The following is a 14,636-nucleotide window of genomic DNA, read 5'->3' as shown; positions in this document are numbered from 1 at the left end:
GACTCACGGTGAAAGTGCACAACCTCTGCAGAGTTTATAACTGTTATAACAGCCGTGCTCATGGTCAGGAGCGGCCCAGAAAACTCACAGAATAACTGGTTACTGATGGTTTTATGGTACACGATGATGTATAATTATGCTTTAATGTGACTTACTGACTTACTATAGTTCTGATAACTGACCATATGGGATATTTGGGAGCTTAAGCATAAACTAATAATAATTAATGATAAAATACTGACCTACTAAAATGCTGATGCAGTAAACCTAGTCTAGCCTGTTGAGCCTCATAAATCCTCGTGCTATGCTTGTGGAGTACGAGATGTACTCACGCTTGTTATATTTCTTTTCTTTGGATAAAAATCTCGGATGGGTAACAGATGGTGGTAGCTATGAGGACTACCCAGAGGACTTTTAGACTTGTGCTTCACTAGTCGATCTTCCCTGTGTGAGGGCCATGAGAGAGTTGTCTTAGATTATCTTATTTATATTTCCGCTGTTGTACCAGACTTTGTGATGTAATAACTACGTTTGTTGTAAACACTGCGATGATGGTATTTAATTTGTGACTTATGTGTATGATTGGTCTCTCGACGCACATAAGTTTATGCATTCAATTTCTTCCTTAAAATTGGGTGTGACAAATTGGTATCAAAACTGTGTTGACTGTAGGACGCAAGCCTAGGTAGCAATGGTCGATATAGTATCTTTGTTTTATTTATTTAATGCTTTCTACCTTACTTTTTGTTATTTTATAAAATTTATTATGCTTTTATCACTTATTCTATTGCCAAAATGTTGATCTAATCTTAAAATAAAATTTATAGATGCCGCCTATCATGAGGTCTCGCCGCGCCAGCAACAGGAGCTACATCTCTCAGTTCACGCCCCAGTCGTCCCAACCAGTGGTGGACATCTTCGACGACGAGACTGTCCCTATGGATGAAGAGGATTCAGCGATGGTGACAGAGGTGGATGATGATGATGAGAACTGGATGGACTCTCCTGTAGCAGCTGCACTTGTTCCACCCACTGCAGCCACTCCACCAGTGGCACCTGTTGCACCTACACCACCAGCTTCACCAGTTGCACCGGCTGCCCCTGCTGTACCAGAGGTGGTGTCTCCAGATGGTCCTGAGGAAGAAGACCCAGGGTGGACTACCACCATCCACTACAAGTATCCTTCACAGACAGCCTACTTCCACAACTTGCTTAGGGAGATGTTGGATACTTACTATGCTGATAAGGAGATTGGCATCAGGTATTGTTGTGCAGAGTACACACACCCCTATGAGGCCATATATTGGAGGTCAGATCTTACCATCACAGTAGGGAATGAGACACATGACAGCCATATGGTAGAGAGCATCCATGGTCACATTGCGAGGCGAGCTGAGGCACAGGACAGCATGGAGGACGCCGCCCAGATGGCTTACACTCACTACCATGGCCTTCGCTATGAGGCCATGAGAGCAGACCAGTACAAGTTCCTCCCTCGCCATGATTCTACTATTGGTACTTGTTCCATCGAGAACTCGTAGGAGATTGACACGCCCTTGGATGCCACTGTTAGGCATATGCATGTCGTGCAGATGGCCAATGATGATCTACAGGAGGAGCTACGTGACCAGCAGGATTCCCTGGATTGCTTCCAGGAGATGGTTGACAGCCTTAGAGAGCAGCTTGACTTGCCACCGCTCTACAAGAAGACCGCACCTCCTAACATCTCCGGCGACGCACCATAGGCCTAGGATGCTATAGTTGTTTTATTTCGTAGTCCCGTTGTGTCAGGTGAGTTTGGAGTGTTTGTGAACAATTGATGTGTCCGTTGAATTTGTTTATGTCTATGCATGATTTGAATCTTTGTAATGACTGCTGGAAGGTTGTGGATTTGTCTACAAACTTCTGTTATCTTAAGTTTAATTATCGAATGCTTAGTTGGGTTGGTATATTCTGCTGTTGCTGTGCTGTTTTCTGGAGCAGCCTGTGATGTTTAACTTTTATCTCTGAAGTGGTACGTCCAAAAACTCTGAAATTGTTGTGGAGGAAACTAGACTGATGTATCTCTCGTTTGCAACTGGAACCATGTCAAAACCTACTCGGGTCTGAGAGATATCCTTGTTACAATCTGGGACTATTGCGCAGAGTACAACACAGAACAGATTCGCTTTACCTCTGTTTTTGATCAAGATAATTTCAGAATCTGTAAAAGTGGTCTGAATAAAACTTGTAACAAATTTCATAAGCTTTCCAAACATGTATGGCATGCCTCTGTTGGATCTCAGAAACTCGAGTTATGAGTTAAATACTGCACTGCTGATTTTGCATCTTGTCCAGAAAAATTTCAGCAAAGCTTATTTGATATTATAATCAGTTTATAATTATGGAAAGACCTCTAAAAGCTTATTCCTTTGTTGAAAACAGATGGCTGATGAAGGAGGAAGAGGCCGTGGTTGAGGTTGAGGCCGTGGCCATGGACGTGGCCGTGGCGCACCGGTGGATCCACCGCCACCACCACCGATTCAGCCTGTGACAGTGGAGCAGCTCATGCTGATGCAAGCTCAATTGATGCAAACTATGATGGATCGCTTGGAAAACCAGCCCGCCGTCATACCACCTCCGGTCCAGGTTCGCGATAAGAGGAGAGAGTTCATGAAGGGATGTCCCCCTATTTTTACACATGCTAGTGACCCTTTAGAAGCTGATGATTGGTTAAGAGCTGTGGAGAAGCAGCTGAACATTGCTCAGTGCAATGAGATGGAGAAGGTGTTGTATGCCTCTCGACAACTGCAAGGGGCTGCACAGGAGTGGTGGAAGTCCTACCAATATGGACGCCCAAACAATGCACCGCCTGTCACTTCGAGGGAATTCACCGAGAGTTTTCGGTCCTACCACATTCCAGAGGGGCTCATTGAGCTCAAACAGGAGGAGGTCCGTGCTCTTAAGCAAGGCTCTATGACTGTCAGTAAGTACCGTGACAAGTTTGCTCAATTGTCATGTTACGCCCCGGGTGAAGTAGCGAAGGATTCTGACAAGCAGCATCATTTCCTGAAAGGACTGTATGATGGCCTGCAACTGCAGTTGATGTCCAATGTTTACCCCAGCTTCCAGGAACTTGTGAACCGCGCTATTGTGATTGACAAAAAGCGCAAAGAGATGGATGCTAAGAAGAGGAAGATTCAGGGGCAAGCATCTAGTAGCAACACTCGTCCGCGCATGTTTCCTCAGCAGGGCTTTCCTCCCAGGAACCAGAGGCCCCCTAGTCAGTGGAATCAGGGCCACTACCCTCCGCCCAACCAAAACCAGAACCATCAGCATCCCCTGTACCAGCAACAGTTTGGTAATCAGCAACCCCAGCAGCAAGCTAACCCCCAGGCACCACGTCCGGGTGTGCCCAACAATGTTCCGGTGAAGACAGCAGTGGCAAACAACCCCAATGCTTGCTACCGTTGTGGTGAAGTGGGTCACTATGCCCATCAGTGCCCGAAGAAGTAGAACCCCTCAGCCCCACAAAATCAGAACAACAATCAGAGGCCCAGTGCTCGACCACCCCACGCTGGAAGGGTGAACCATGTGTCTACTAAATCAGCTCAGGCCAAGGTCATGCTGGGTACGTTCAGTATCAACTCCATCCCTGCTACTGTACTTTTTGATTCCGAAGCTTCGCATTCTTTCATCTCACAAGCTTTTGTTAGAGTACATAGCATAGCTTTATGTGCCATGAAAAACTCAATGCTAGTGAATTCACCGGGGGTACTATGCCAACTAACTATTGGAGTCCCTCCACTAGTGTTTCTCTAAGGGGGGTAGAGTTCAAAGTAAACCCCATTGTGCTAAGAACTTCTGGTATTGACCTTATCCTTGGGATGGATTAGATGAAGCAACATCGGGCAGTGATTCAGTGCCAGGAGAAGTTTGTGGTAGTGACATCACCTAAAGGAGATAGAATTTGTGTAGAAGTGGTAGTGCAAGCACCTCCAACTACTACCATGAACCAGATGACTGATGAGGTCAGAGAGGAGAACCAAGTGGTGGATGACTTCCCTGATGTGTTCCCTGATGAATTGCTAGGTATGCCACCTGACCGAGACATCGAATTCCTTATTGAACTTTTACCTAGAACTGCACCCATAGCTAAGAGACCCTATAGAATGGGAGTGAATGAACTAGAGGAACTTAAGAAACAAATTAAGGAGTTGTTAGAGAAAGGTTTTATTCGACCTAGTTCATCACCTTGGGGAGCACCCGTTATCTTTGTCGATAAGAAAGATGGTACCAGGAGGATGTGTGTGGATTACCAGTCACTAAATGAAGTAACCATAAAAAACAAGTACCCTTTGCCTAGAATTGATGATCTGTTTGATCACTTAAAAGGTGCTTGTGTGTTCTCAAAAATAGACTTTCGATCCAGTTATCACCAACTAAAAATCCGTGCATCAGATGTACCTAAGACAACCTTTACTACTAGGTATGACCTATATGAGTACACAGTTATGTCTTTTGGGCTGACCAATGCACCCGCATATTTCATGTACCTCATGAACAAGTTGTTCATGGAGTTCTTGGATAAGTTTGTAGTGGTGTTCATTGATGACATACTCATCTTTTCGAAAACTAAAGAGGAACATGCGGAGCATCTAAGGCTAGTCTTACAAAAGCTTAGAGAACATAAGCTATATGCCAAAAGAAGCAAGTGTGAGTTTTGGCTAAAGGAGGTCTCCTTTGGAGGACACATGGTCTCTAATGGAGGGATAGCCGTAGACCCCAGCAAGGTGCAAGATGTGTTTAATTGGAACCCCCGACCAATGTGGGTGAAATACATAGCTTTCTGGGATTGGCCGGATATTATAGAAGATTCATTGAAGGATTCTCTAAACTTGCTAAGCCCATGACGGCTTTATTAGAGAAGAGTGTCAAGTTCGTTTGGTCAGACAAATGCCAGGCTAACTTTGAGGAGTTAAAGAAGAGGTTGACCACAGCCCCGTGTTGACCTTACCTGACTTAAGTAAGAGTTTCTCCATCTTTTGTGATGCTTCTCGCTTAGGTTTGGGTTGTGTGCTCATGCAAGAAGGAAGAGTAGTGGCTTATGCATCTAGGCAGTTGAGAAAACATAAGTTGAATTACCCTACTCATGACCTGGAGTTAGCCGCAGTGGTCCATGCCTTAAAAATCTAGAGGAATTATTTGATTGGTCATAAGTGTTATATTTACACAGACCATAAGAGCCTAAAATATATCTTCACCCAGTCAGATCTGAATTTGAGACAACATTGTTGGTTAGAGCTGATCAAGGATTACGACCTAGAAGTGCATTATCACCCTGGGAAAGCAAATGTCGTTGCAGATGCACTTAGTAGGAAGAGCTATGTCAATGGACTTCAGCTGACATTCATTCCAGCTGAGTTGCGAGCAAAAATAGAACACCTCAACATAGGATTTGTGAATCATACCATGGGTCTAGAGATAGAGCCAACATTGGAGCAAGAGATACATAAGAGTCACTTGGAGGATGAGAAATTAAAAGAGATAGCAGATAATGTTGCGCTGGGAAAGGCACCAGGCTTCAGGATAGATGATGATGGTACCATATGGTTTGGGAAAAGGATCTGTGTGCTTGAAGTGAAGATTATCTGAGACACAATTCTGTGTGAGGCACAGGACTCTGCTTATTCAATACACCCTGGGAGTACCAAGATGTATTTGGACCTAAAGGAGAGATATTGGTGGTATGGATTGAAAAGGGATATAGCGGAGTATGTTGCTCTGTGTGACACCTGTCAGAGGGTGAAAGCTGAGCACCAACGACCTGCAGGGTTGTTGCAACCATTGCAGATACGCGAATGGAAATGGGAAGAAGTCGGTATGGACTTTATTACCAGGTTGCCATGCACTCAACGTGGGTATGATTCAATTTGGGTAATAGTAGACCAACTCACTAAGGTTGCACATTTCTTACCAGTCAAAACCAACTACAATGGGGCAAGGTTAGCCGAGCTGCATATGGAAAGGATTGTGTGCTTACACGGAGTTCTAAAGAAGATCGTGTCTGACCGAGGAACTCAGTTTACATCGCACTTTTAGCACAAAGTACATAGATCCTTGGGAACTAAGCTAAACTTCAGTTCTGCTTATCATCCCTAGACTGATGGACAGACAGAGAGAATTAATAAAATCTTGGAGGATATGCTGAGAGCTTATGCTCTGCAGTATGGCACTAGTTGGGACAAAAGTCTATTGTATGCTGAGTTTTCCTATAACAACAGCTACCAGAAAAGTCTCAAGATGGCACCATTTGAAGCTTTGTATGGTCACAAGTGTAGAACACCTTTATTCTGGAATCAGACCGGTGAAACATAGGTGTTTGGACCAGACGTCCTAAGGAGTGTTGAAGAACAAGTGAGGATGATTAGGGACAATCTAAGAGTGGCACAGTCCAGGCAGAAAAGTTATGCCGACACCTAAAGAAGGGACTTGAGCTTCAAAGAGGGTGATTTTGTATATCTAAAGGTATCTCCAATGAGAAGTGTGAAGAGATTCAATGTGAAGGGTAAGCTAGCACCGAGATACGTCAGACCTTTCAAGATTCTTGCAAGACGTGGAGAAGTAGCCTATCAGTTAGAACTTCCTGAGAGCTTGTCTGGTGTACATGATGTATTCCATGTTTCTCAGTTGAAGAAGTGTTTGTGAGTACCAGAAGAGCTGATTCCTATAGAAGAGTTGACCGTTAAAGGAGATCTCACATATGAAGAGTATCCGATAAAGATATTGGAAACTACAAATAGAGTTACAAGGAGCAGAACTATAAAGATGTGTGAAGTGCAGTGGAACCACTATACCGAAGATGAAGCCACTTGGAAAAGAGAAGAAGATTTGAGAAAGTCGTACCCACAACTGTTTGAGTAAGCATCACCCAATCTCGAGGACAAGATTATTTTTAAGGGGGGGTACAATTGTAACACCCAAAAATATTTGTCCTTTTAAATAGATGAATTTTGACTTTATTAATATTTGTGAAGCATTTCAATATAGGGAAAGTTATAAATTTTGGGGAATTAAAATCTAATATAAGTTTAGAAAACTTTTTGATGCATTCATGCTGCAGCACTTTTATTTTGTGATGTGTGAATTTTTGTAAAAGAAAATTTGTTCAAAATTCAATTTGAAAGAAGCTTTGAAAATTTGTTTGAAAAAAAAGAAATCCATTTCTCTCCCCCTCCCTTTGTGGGCTGCAGGCCCAGTCAGCCGCCTGCATCCGGGGCCCACCCGTCAACTCCTTCTCCTTCCCCAACCGCTCCCGCTCACCTCGCAGTGGCGAGCGGCAACCGAAGTCCCGCGCCCGCTCCCACGACCCCCCCATGCCCCATGTCTCGGCTGCATTTGAGGAACGGCAAAAGCCAGAGCTGAGCCACCCTACTGCTCTCATTCGCTCCCTCTTTCACTCCCGCTCTCTCGCAGCGCTCGCAGAAACCGCCGCCAGTGACCACCGCGACCGTCGCACGCCGTCCCGCCGATTTGAGCCTTCTCTGCCTCCGTTCTTCGCGCTGGTGAGCTCCCCTCCTCTCCTGCTTCCTCCCCGTCTATTTTTCTCGCGAAACGGGGCACTCCTCCGTGCCGACCGCGGAGCTCCGGCGAGCTCCATAGCCACCGGCCATGGCGCGTGCCGCGTAGGACCTTCCCCGGCAGCGCCAAGTGTCCCAGCGAGTTCGCCTTGCCTCCCTCTTCCTCCCTGTGCACTCGGTTTGGTCAATCGTGGCCCGGAGTCCCAGTTTCGCGAGCTCCGGCGGGTCGTTCTTGGCACCACCGTGAACCTTTGCGGAAACCGCCTCTCCGACCGCGCTTATGGTTGGGAACAGACCCGCATCGCTCTCCTCTCTCTCCCAGTGCTTTCAGAATCAAAAACCGTGCACCGTAGCTCTCCATCCGCTCGACTTCGGCGAGCTTCGCGCGGCCGGCCATGGTGGCCACCGTATTCTTCCCCGGCTCTGGTCTGTGCGCCATCCCCCTTCCTCTCTCTCTCTTTTTTCTCTTTCTTTTAATCCAACGCGTTCAAGCTTGATCCAACGACCAGAATCACTTGATACCCCTTTGTGTGACATTTTGTTAAAGAGCCCCCCAGGAATCCTATTTTCGTGCGCGCAGTCCTCGGCCAGAGGATTTTTCTAGAATTTAATTCATTTGTTTAAATTCGTTTAAACTTTGCTTTATTTACAGAATTGCGACCGCATTGTTTTAGCTATAAAATCGTCGTTTGAACTCCGAATCGATCCGTTCAAGTTGCCTTAGTTTCGTAATTTCGTAAGCTTCGCGTTGGTACCACTGTTGTTTAGGTTTACCACTAGTAGATTTCCTAGTTAATTACAAGTCCATAGATTGTTGTTGAAATCCTATTAAAAGCGTAACTTTCGCGTCGTAAGTCTGTTTTTCGTGAATTTCGTGTTGACGTGATCGTAGCAGCACGTAGATAATTTTGAAAACTTTTATTTAATTTATTTACTGCTGGTGTACTGTTCTAACTTTAGGAATTGTTCTCTTGCATGTCTGTCTTGGTATGTGTGATGATTGTGATGTGTTGATCGAGCCTAGACGATGAGGAGTATTTCGAGAGTTCGGAGCTCTTTGGGGACCTGCAGGACCAGCAAGACCAGCTGGAGTACGTGAACCAAGGCAAGTATAGCATGGGCCTACCTTGTCGTCCTACTCATTTTAAGCATTTCACCATGCATGTGTATAATATTGCAAACTATAAGGACATCCTAGCTGTTGATGACAAATACCTTGTTTCCGAGGGTCTTTATTGCATATGGGTAGAAGTGCTAGTGCTCTAACTCTAATTATATATGTGGGGGTATAAATCCCTATACCCTTACGGCTAGACTTGGGCCAGGAGGCTTGGCCCATTACGAGACAAGTTCGAAGCTTGATCCGGCAGCTTGGAGTTTTGCGCAAGGAAACAAGACGTGGAGATCAAGCAGAATTCTAGTCGGTTAGAATAGGAATTGATATCGAACTATCTATGGCAATTGTAACCGACTAGGATTAGTTTCCAGATCTGTAACCCTGCCCTCCGGACTATATAAGGAGGGGCAAGGGACCCCCCTTAGGACAGATTATTCTCTCAACACAAATCAATACAACAAGACGCAGGACGTAGGTATTACGCCAACTCGGCGGCCGAATCTGGATAAAAAGCTTGTCCGTGTCTTGCGTCACCATCGAGTTTGTAGTTTGCGCACCGTCTACCGATAAACTACTACTATGGGTATACCCCAAGGTAGACTGCCGACTAGCCTTCGTCGACAGTGGCGCGCCAGGTAGGGGGTATGCGTACAGCTTTTCTAGCGAACAAGATGGTCATCGTTCCTGCTTCCGCGACCGTGCCTGGAGGCCTCACGTTCACCGTCGGCCAGATCACATGGACAACCCGCGGCGGTGGCCCCATGGTCACGGTTTCGAAAGAAACCCAGATTCGATCTGGGATGACGGCGGCATCGGCTCCGACCACGCGGACACCGGCACCGAGCACCCGACCACCGCTCCCGCGCTACAGGGGAAAGAAGATCGATGGCTCGGACCTTTTCCGAGCTCTTGATCGCGCCGATCTCAAGCTTCTCGAAGCTTCCCGACTAATAGATGGGATCTCGCGCCAACCTGACCAAGCCGCGCCAACGGATTCTTACAATTGCCACCGGCCAACTCGTGTCGTCACACACGAACAGCTGGGAACGTCTCTGACGATAACCTCCACCCCCTCAGGACGGTCCGTCAAACTCGAGGCTGGTCCAGATCAAGGCTCTCCTTACGGGCTGAACAATTCAGCCGTTCACTACTCACGGCACATCCAATACCTCTTCAACGGGGCTGGTTGGCTGCCAAAGCAGAGCAATCGACCAGCTCGTCACTACGCCAACATGGTGACGATTCGAGAGCTACGGGACGGCCAGGCTTCCAGCACAAACTCTAGCACTGGCTCCGTTCCTACTGAAGTCATAAACTCCGAGGACGAAGACTACGACCTGGATTTACCACCGTATCCTCTGGGTTTCCCTCGCTTCCCGGTCTTTCCACCTCGGCGTGGAGACCTCGTCCTCAATGTTAGCGGCGATGAGCCGGTCGTTGATGGAGAGACAGACGAGCAGAAGCAGCTCCGCGAGCAGCGCAACGCCGACCGCGCCCGACGACGCGCGGACGAGGAACGACAACTCCCGCCGCATAACCTCACCGACGCTTTTGACATGGTTGGGGATCAGCGAGTCTACAAAACGCCAAGCGCCAACGTGGCTGTCGCCATGGCCAACTTAGATCGACTCCCTGACACTCCCGAGTGCCAGGGTGTCCCGTCCAGCGTGCGCGCGCACCTGATCGCCGCGATGGGACAGACAGCCACTCTGCTCAAAAGAGTCCAAGCTATCTCCTATGCAGAGGTCTCTTCCGACCAGACCCATCGCAGCCGGACCTCACCACAACCCAACGACCACCACCGCAGCCGTTCCCCCAATGATCATCGAAAAGATTCACGGCATGACAATGGCGGTAGGGACGTTGGCGGCTACCGCGAGCAGAATCGCAGGCGTGGTCAGGAAGTAAGCCAGCACAGGGATCTCCGATACAATATCCCTCCCAAAGACGCCCGGGACCGCATCAACAGACGCTCCACGGAGAGGGCAGTTCACGAAAACCTGCGTCGCATTGAGTTTGATGCAACGCACGGTCCCCCGGGCCTGAGACAGTTCTCTTCACACCTCCGCCAGGTCGTGTGGCCCCGCAATCTCAAGCTCGAGAAACTCAAAAAATACGACGGCAAGGAAAACCCAGAAAACTGGATCACTCTTTACGAGATCACCGTCCGATCAGCAGCAGGAGATGAGCACGTCATGGCCAACTACTTCCCAGTAGTCCTCGACCAGGCTGGTCACCAGTGGCTCCTAGGCCTGCCCGAGGACTCTTTCGATTCTTGGGAAGAACTATGCCAAGCTTTCATCGACAACTTCATCGCCACCTGCGAGCAGCCTGGGAACAAGTACGACCTCGAAAGGATAAGGGACAGGAAAAACAAGCCTCTGCGCGATTACATCCGACGATTCTCGGATATGCGCCTTAAGATCCTGAAAATTTCCCATGATGAGGCCATATCTGCTTTCATCAAGGGGTTGCGCTTCCATGAAGCACTGAGGAACAAGCTGCTGCGCAAAAGACCAACAACGATGGCCGAGCTTCTTGCCACGGCTAAAAACTACGCCGACGCTGACGACGCAGGAAAACTCATCCGGGACGATGCGAGAGGCCCCGACCAGCCCCCTCGACGAGATGACAGTCGAGGTCGTTTCAACAACAGGAACCCTCGTTGCCCCGAGAATCGGGACCACAGAGAAGGCTGGGACAGGCGGCGTGACAACCGCGATGACTTCAGAGGCAAGCGCCCTCTTGACCACAACCACGAGGTGAATATGGTCAAGCGTCCCAATGGGCGGCGAGACTACCAGGAAGACTACAACAAGACGTTGAAGGGACCATGCCAGCTGCATCCAAAGTCCAACCACATGATAGAGGAATGCCGCGTCCTAAAAAGCATCTACACACGGCGGGCTGCTCAAGACGACACGGCCAAGAAAAATGGGAAACAAGACGGGCGCGATCATGAAGACGAGGACGAGGACTAGGATAGGGACCCACGACACCAGTTTGTCAGTCCCACCGACGTGGTCCACTCCATCTTTGGGGGCAAGGTCTCCACCGAGTCTAAGCAAGAAAGGAAGCTCCTAAAAAGAGCCTGCCTCAATATAGACAGCACGGATGGCCTAATCGACGACCCAAAATTCCCTCCCTGGTCACACAGAGAAATCTCCTTCAGCAGGAAAGACTAGTGGGCCACCATCCCAGAACCGGGACGTTTCCCTCTAATACTGGATCCTTGCATCAACAGCATCAGATTCGAGCACGTGCTCATCGACGGGGGAAGCTCCATTGACATCCTTTTTCGCAACAGCTTGCGTGCTCTCAAGATAACCCCGGCACAACTAAAGCCCTACGACGCTCAATTCTGGGGAGTCTTGCCAGGTCAAAGTTCAGTGCCCCTCGGACAGATAACACTGCCTGTCCAATTCGGCACATCCGACCACTTTTGAACAGAGTTCGTCAACTTTGTGGTCGCCAACTTCGACGGAACCTACCATGCCATACTGGGCCGACCATCGCTGACAAAGTTCATGGCAGTCCCACATTACTCATATCTGGTCCTCAAAATGCCTACAGAGAAGGGCGTCCTAACTATCAGAGGCAATGTCTACACTGCATATACTTGCGAGGAGGAGAGCTCCAAGATCACTGAAGCAATTGATCTTTCAATTCGCATGGCAGAAACAACAACCCAAGCCGCACAGCTCCCTCCCGATCAGCTCTGACTACCCGAGCAGGAGACCGCCAGGAAGAATTCAAAATCCAAGGAGTATAAGGAAGTACAGCTGATCGAAGACAGCCCCGAGAAGACGGCCCTCATCAGGGCCAACCTGGACCCTAAATAGGAAGACGCGCTCGTCGGGTTTCTAAGGGACAACGTGAGCATTTTCGCATGGAAACCCGCAGACATGCCCGGCGTCCCACGAAACCTGATCGAGCACTCCTTAAATGTCTCGAAGACCGCAAGACCCATCAAGCAAAAGTTGCGATGGTTCGCTCATGACAAAAAGGAGGCTATTAGGACAGAAATAACACGGCTTCTAGCAGCCGGATTCATAAAAGAAGTGTATCATCACGATTGGCTCGCCAATCCGGTTCTTGTACGCAAAAAGAATAATGAATGGAGAATGTGCGTTGATTACACTGATCTCAATAAACACTGTCCTAAAGATCCTTTTGGTCTCCCTCGCATCGACGAGGTGGTCGACTCAACAGCCGGATGCGAACTCCTCTCTTTTCTAGACTGCTACTCTGGTTATCACCAGATCTCGCTAAAGGAAGATGATCAGATCAAAACGTCTTTCATTACTCCTGTCGGCGCATACTGCTACACGACCATGTCCTTTGGACTCAAAAACGCCGGAGCCACCTATCAACGGGCCATCCAGCAATGCCTCCACGATGAGATTCGTGATAACCTCGTCGAGGCTTATGTAGACGACGTCGTCGTCAAAACAAGGGACGCAAGCACCCTAATAGACAACTTAGACCGAACCTTTAAGGCACTAAACAAGTACAAGTGGAAGCTTAACCCCAAAAAGTGTATAAGCTTAACCCCAAAAAGTGTATATTTGGGGTACCTTCTGGTCTACTGCTCGGCAACGTCGTCAGCCGAGACGGCATACGACCAAATCCTTCAAAAGTAAAAGCAGTGCTCGACATGCGACCACCTAAGAACGTCAAGGATATTCAGAAGCTCACCGGATGTATGGCCGCCCTCGGCCGCTTCATCTTAAGACTAGGAGAAAAAGGCCTTCCCTTCTTCAAACTCTTGAAGGCGTCGGAAAAATTCTCCTGGACCGAGGAAGCTGACGCTGCGTTCACCCAGCTCAAGACTTTCCTCACCTCACCGCCTGTTCTCACAGCGCCTCAGCCCAATGAAGACCTACTCCTTTACCTTGTAGCAACCGACAGGGTCGTCTCCATGGCAATAGTGGTCGAGCGAGACGAGCCAGGCCACGTCTACAAGGTCCAGAGACCCGTTTATTTCATAAGTGAAGTCTTAAATGAGTCCAAGGCCAGATACCCACAAATACAGAAGCTCATATACGCCATTCTAATAACGTCGAGGAAGCTAAAGCACTACTTCGACGGCCATCGGGTCTTGGTAACCACCAGTTTCCCTCTTGGGGATATTCTGCGCAATAAAGACGCCAACGGCAGAATTGTAAAATGGGCAATGGAGTTATGCCCATTCTCCCTGGATTTCCAGAGCTGCACCACAGTCAAGTCTCAGGCCCTGGTCGATTTCATCGTAGAGTGGACGGATCTTAACGAGCCTCCCGTTTCCGATGTCTCCGACCACTGGTCAATGTTCTTCGACGGGTCCTTGAGCATCAACGGCGCCGGCGCTGGGATACTTTTCGTGTCGCCTAACAAGGACAAACTGCGCTACGTCCTTAGGATCCTTTTTCCAGCGTCAAACAACGTCGCTGAGTACGAAGCATGCTTACATGGCATACAACTAGCCGTTGAGTTGGGAGTCAAACGCCTCTACGTCCACGGCGACTCCGCTTTAGTTATCAACCAGCTCAACAAGGAATGGGACGCAACCCACGAGAAGATGGATCTCTACTGCAAAAAAATCCGCAAATGGGAATCCAACTTATATGGCATAGAGTACATCCACGTGGTCCGGGATAAGAACCAGGCAGCGGATGCGCTGTTAAAGTTAGGGTCATCTCGGGCCCAGATCCCGCGAGGTGTTTTCGTCCAGGACATCCATGAGCCAAGTGTGGGCACAGACCTGGTCGAAAAGCAACCTATTAAGGCAATGATCATAGACGACGCTACTCCGACAACCAGCATCCGTGATTGGCGCACCCCGTTCATCAGGTATATATCGGACGGGTCAGGCTTTCAGGATAAAACGGAGAATGAGCGCCTCATTCGACGATCAAAGAATTACATACTGGTGGACGGCAAACTTATGTGAAAAAATGCAAGTTCCGAAGTGCTGCTCA

At 48.3% G+C, this 14,636-nt stretch overlaps 1 protein-coding gene across 1 annotated transcript; it reads left to right on the top strand.

The window, feature by feature from the left end:
• Positions 2,758 to 5,634, top strand: LOC110432641. Its single transcript, XM_021453417.1, has 3 exons — positions 2,758 to 3,375; positions 3,876 to 4,071; positions 5,345 to 5,634. The coding sequence occupies exons 1-3, from the start codon at positions 2,758 to 2,760 to the stop codon at positions 5,632 to 5,634; spliced, it is 1,104 nt and encodes a 367-aa protein (XP_021309092.1).

The sequence above is a fragment of the Sorghum bicolor genome, chromosome 2, assembly GCF_000003195.3.
Source record: "Sorghum bicolor cultivar BTx623 chromosome 2, Sorghum_bicolor_NCBIv3, whole genome shotgun sequence".
Lineage (NCBI taxonomy): Eukaryota > Viridiplantae > Streptophyta > Magnoliopsida > Poales > Poaceae > Sorghum > Sorghum bicolor.
The sequence above is the reverse complement of the archived record's forward strand: the minus strand, read 5'-3'. Positions and strand labels throughout refer to the sequence as shown.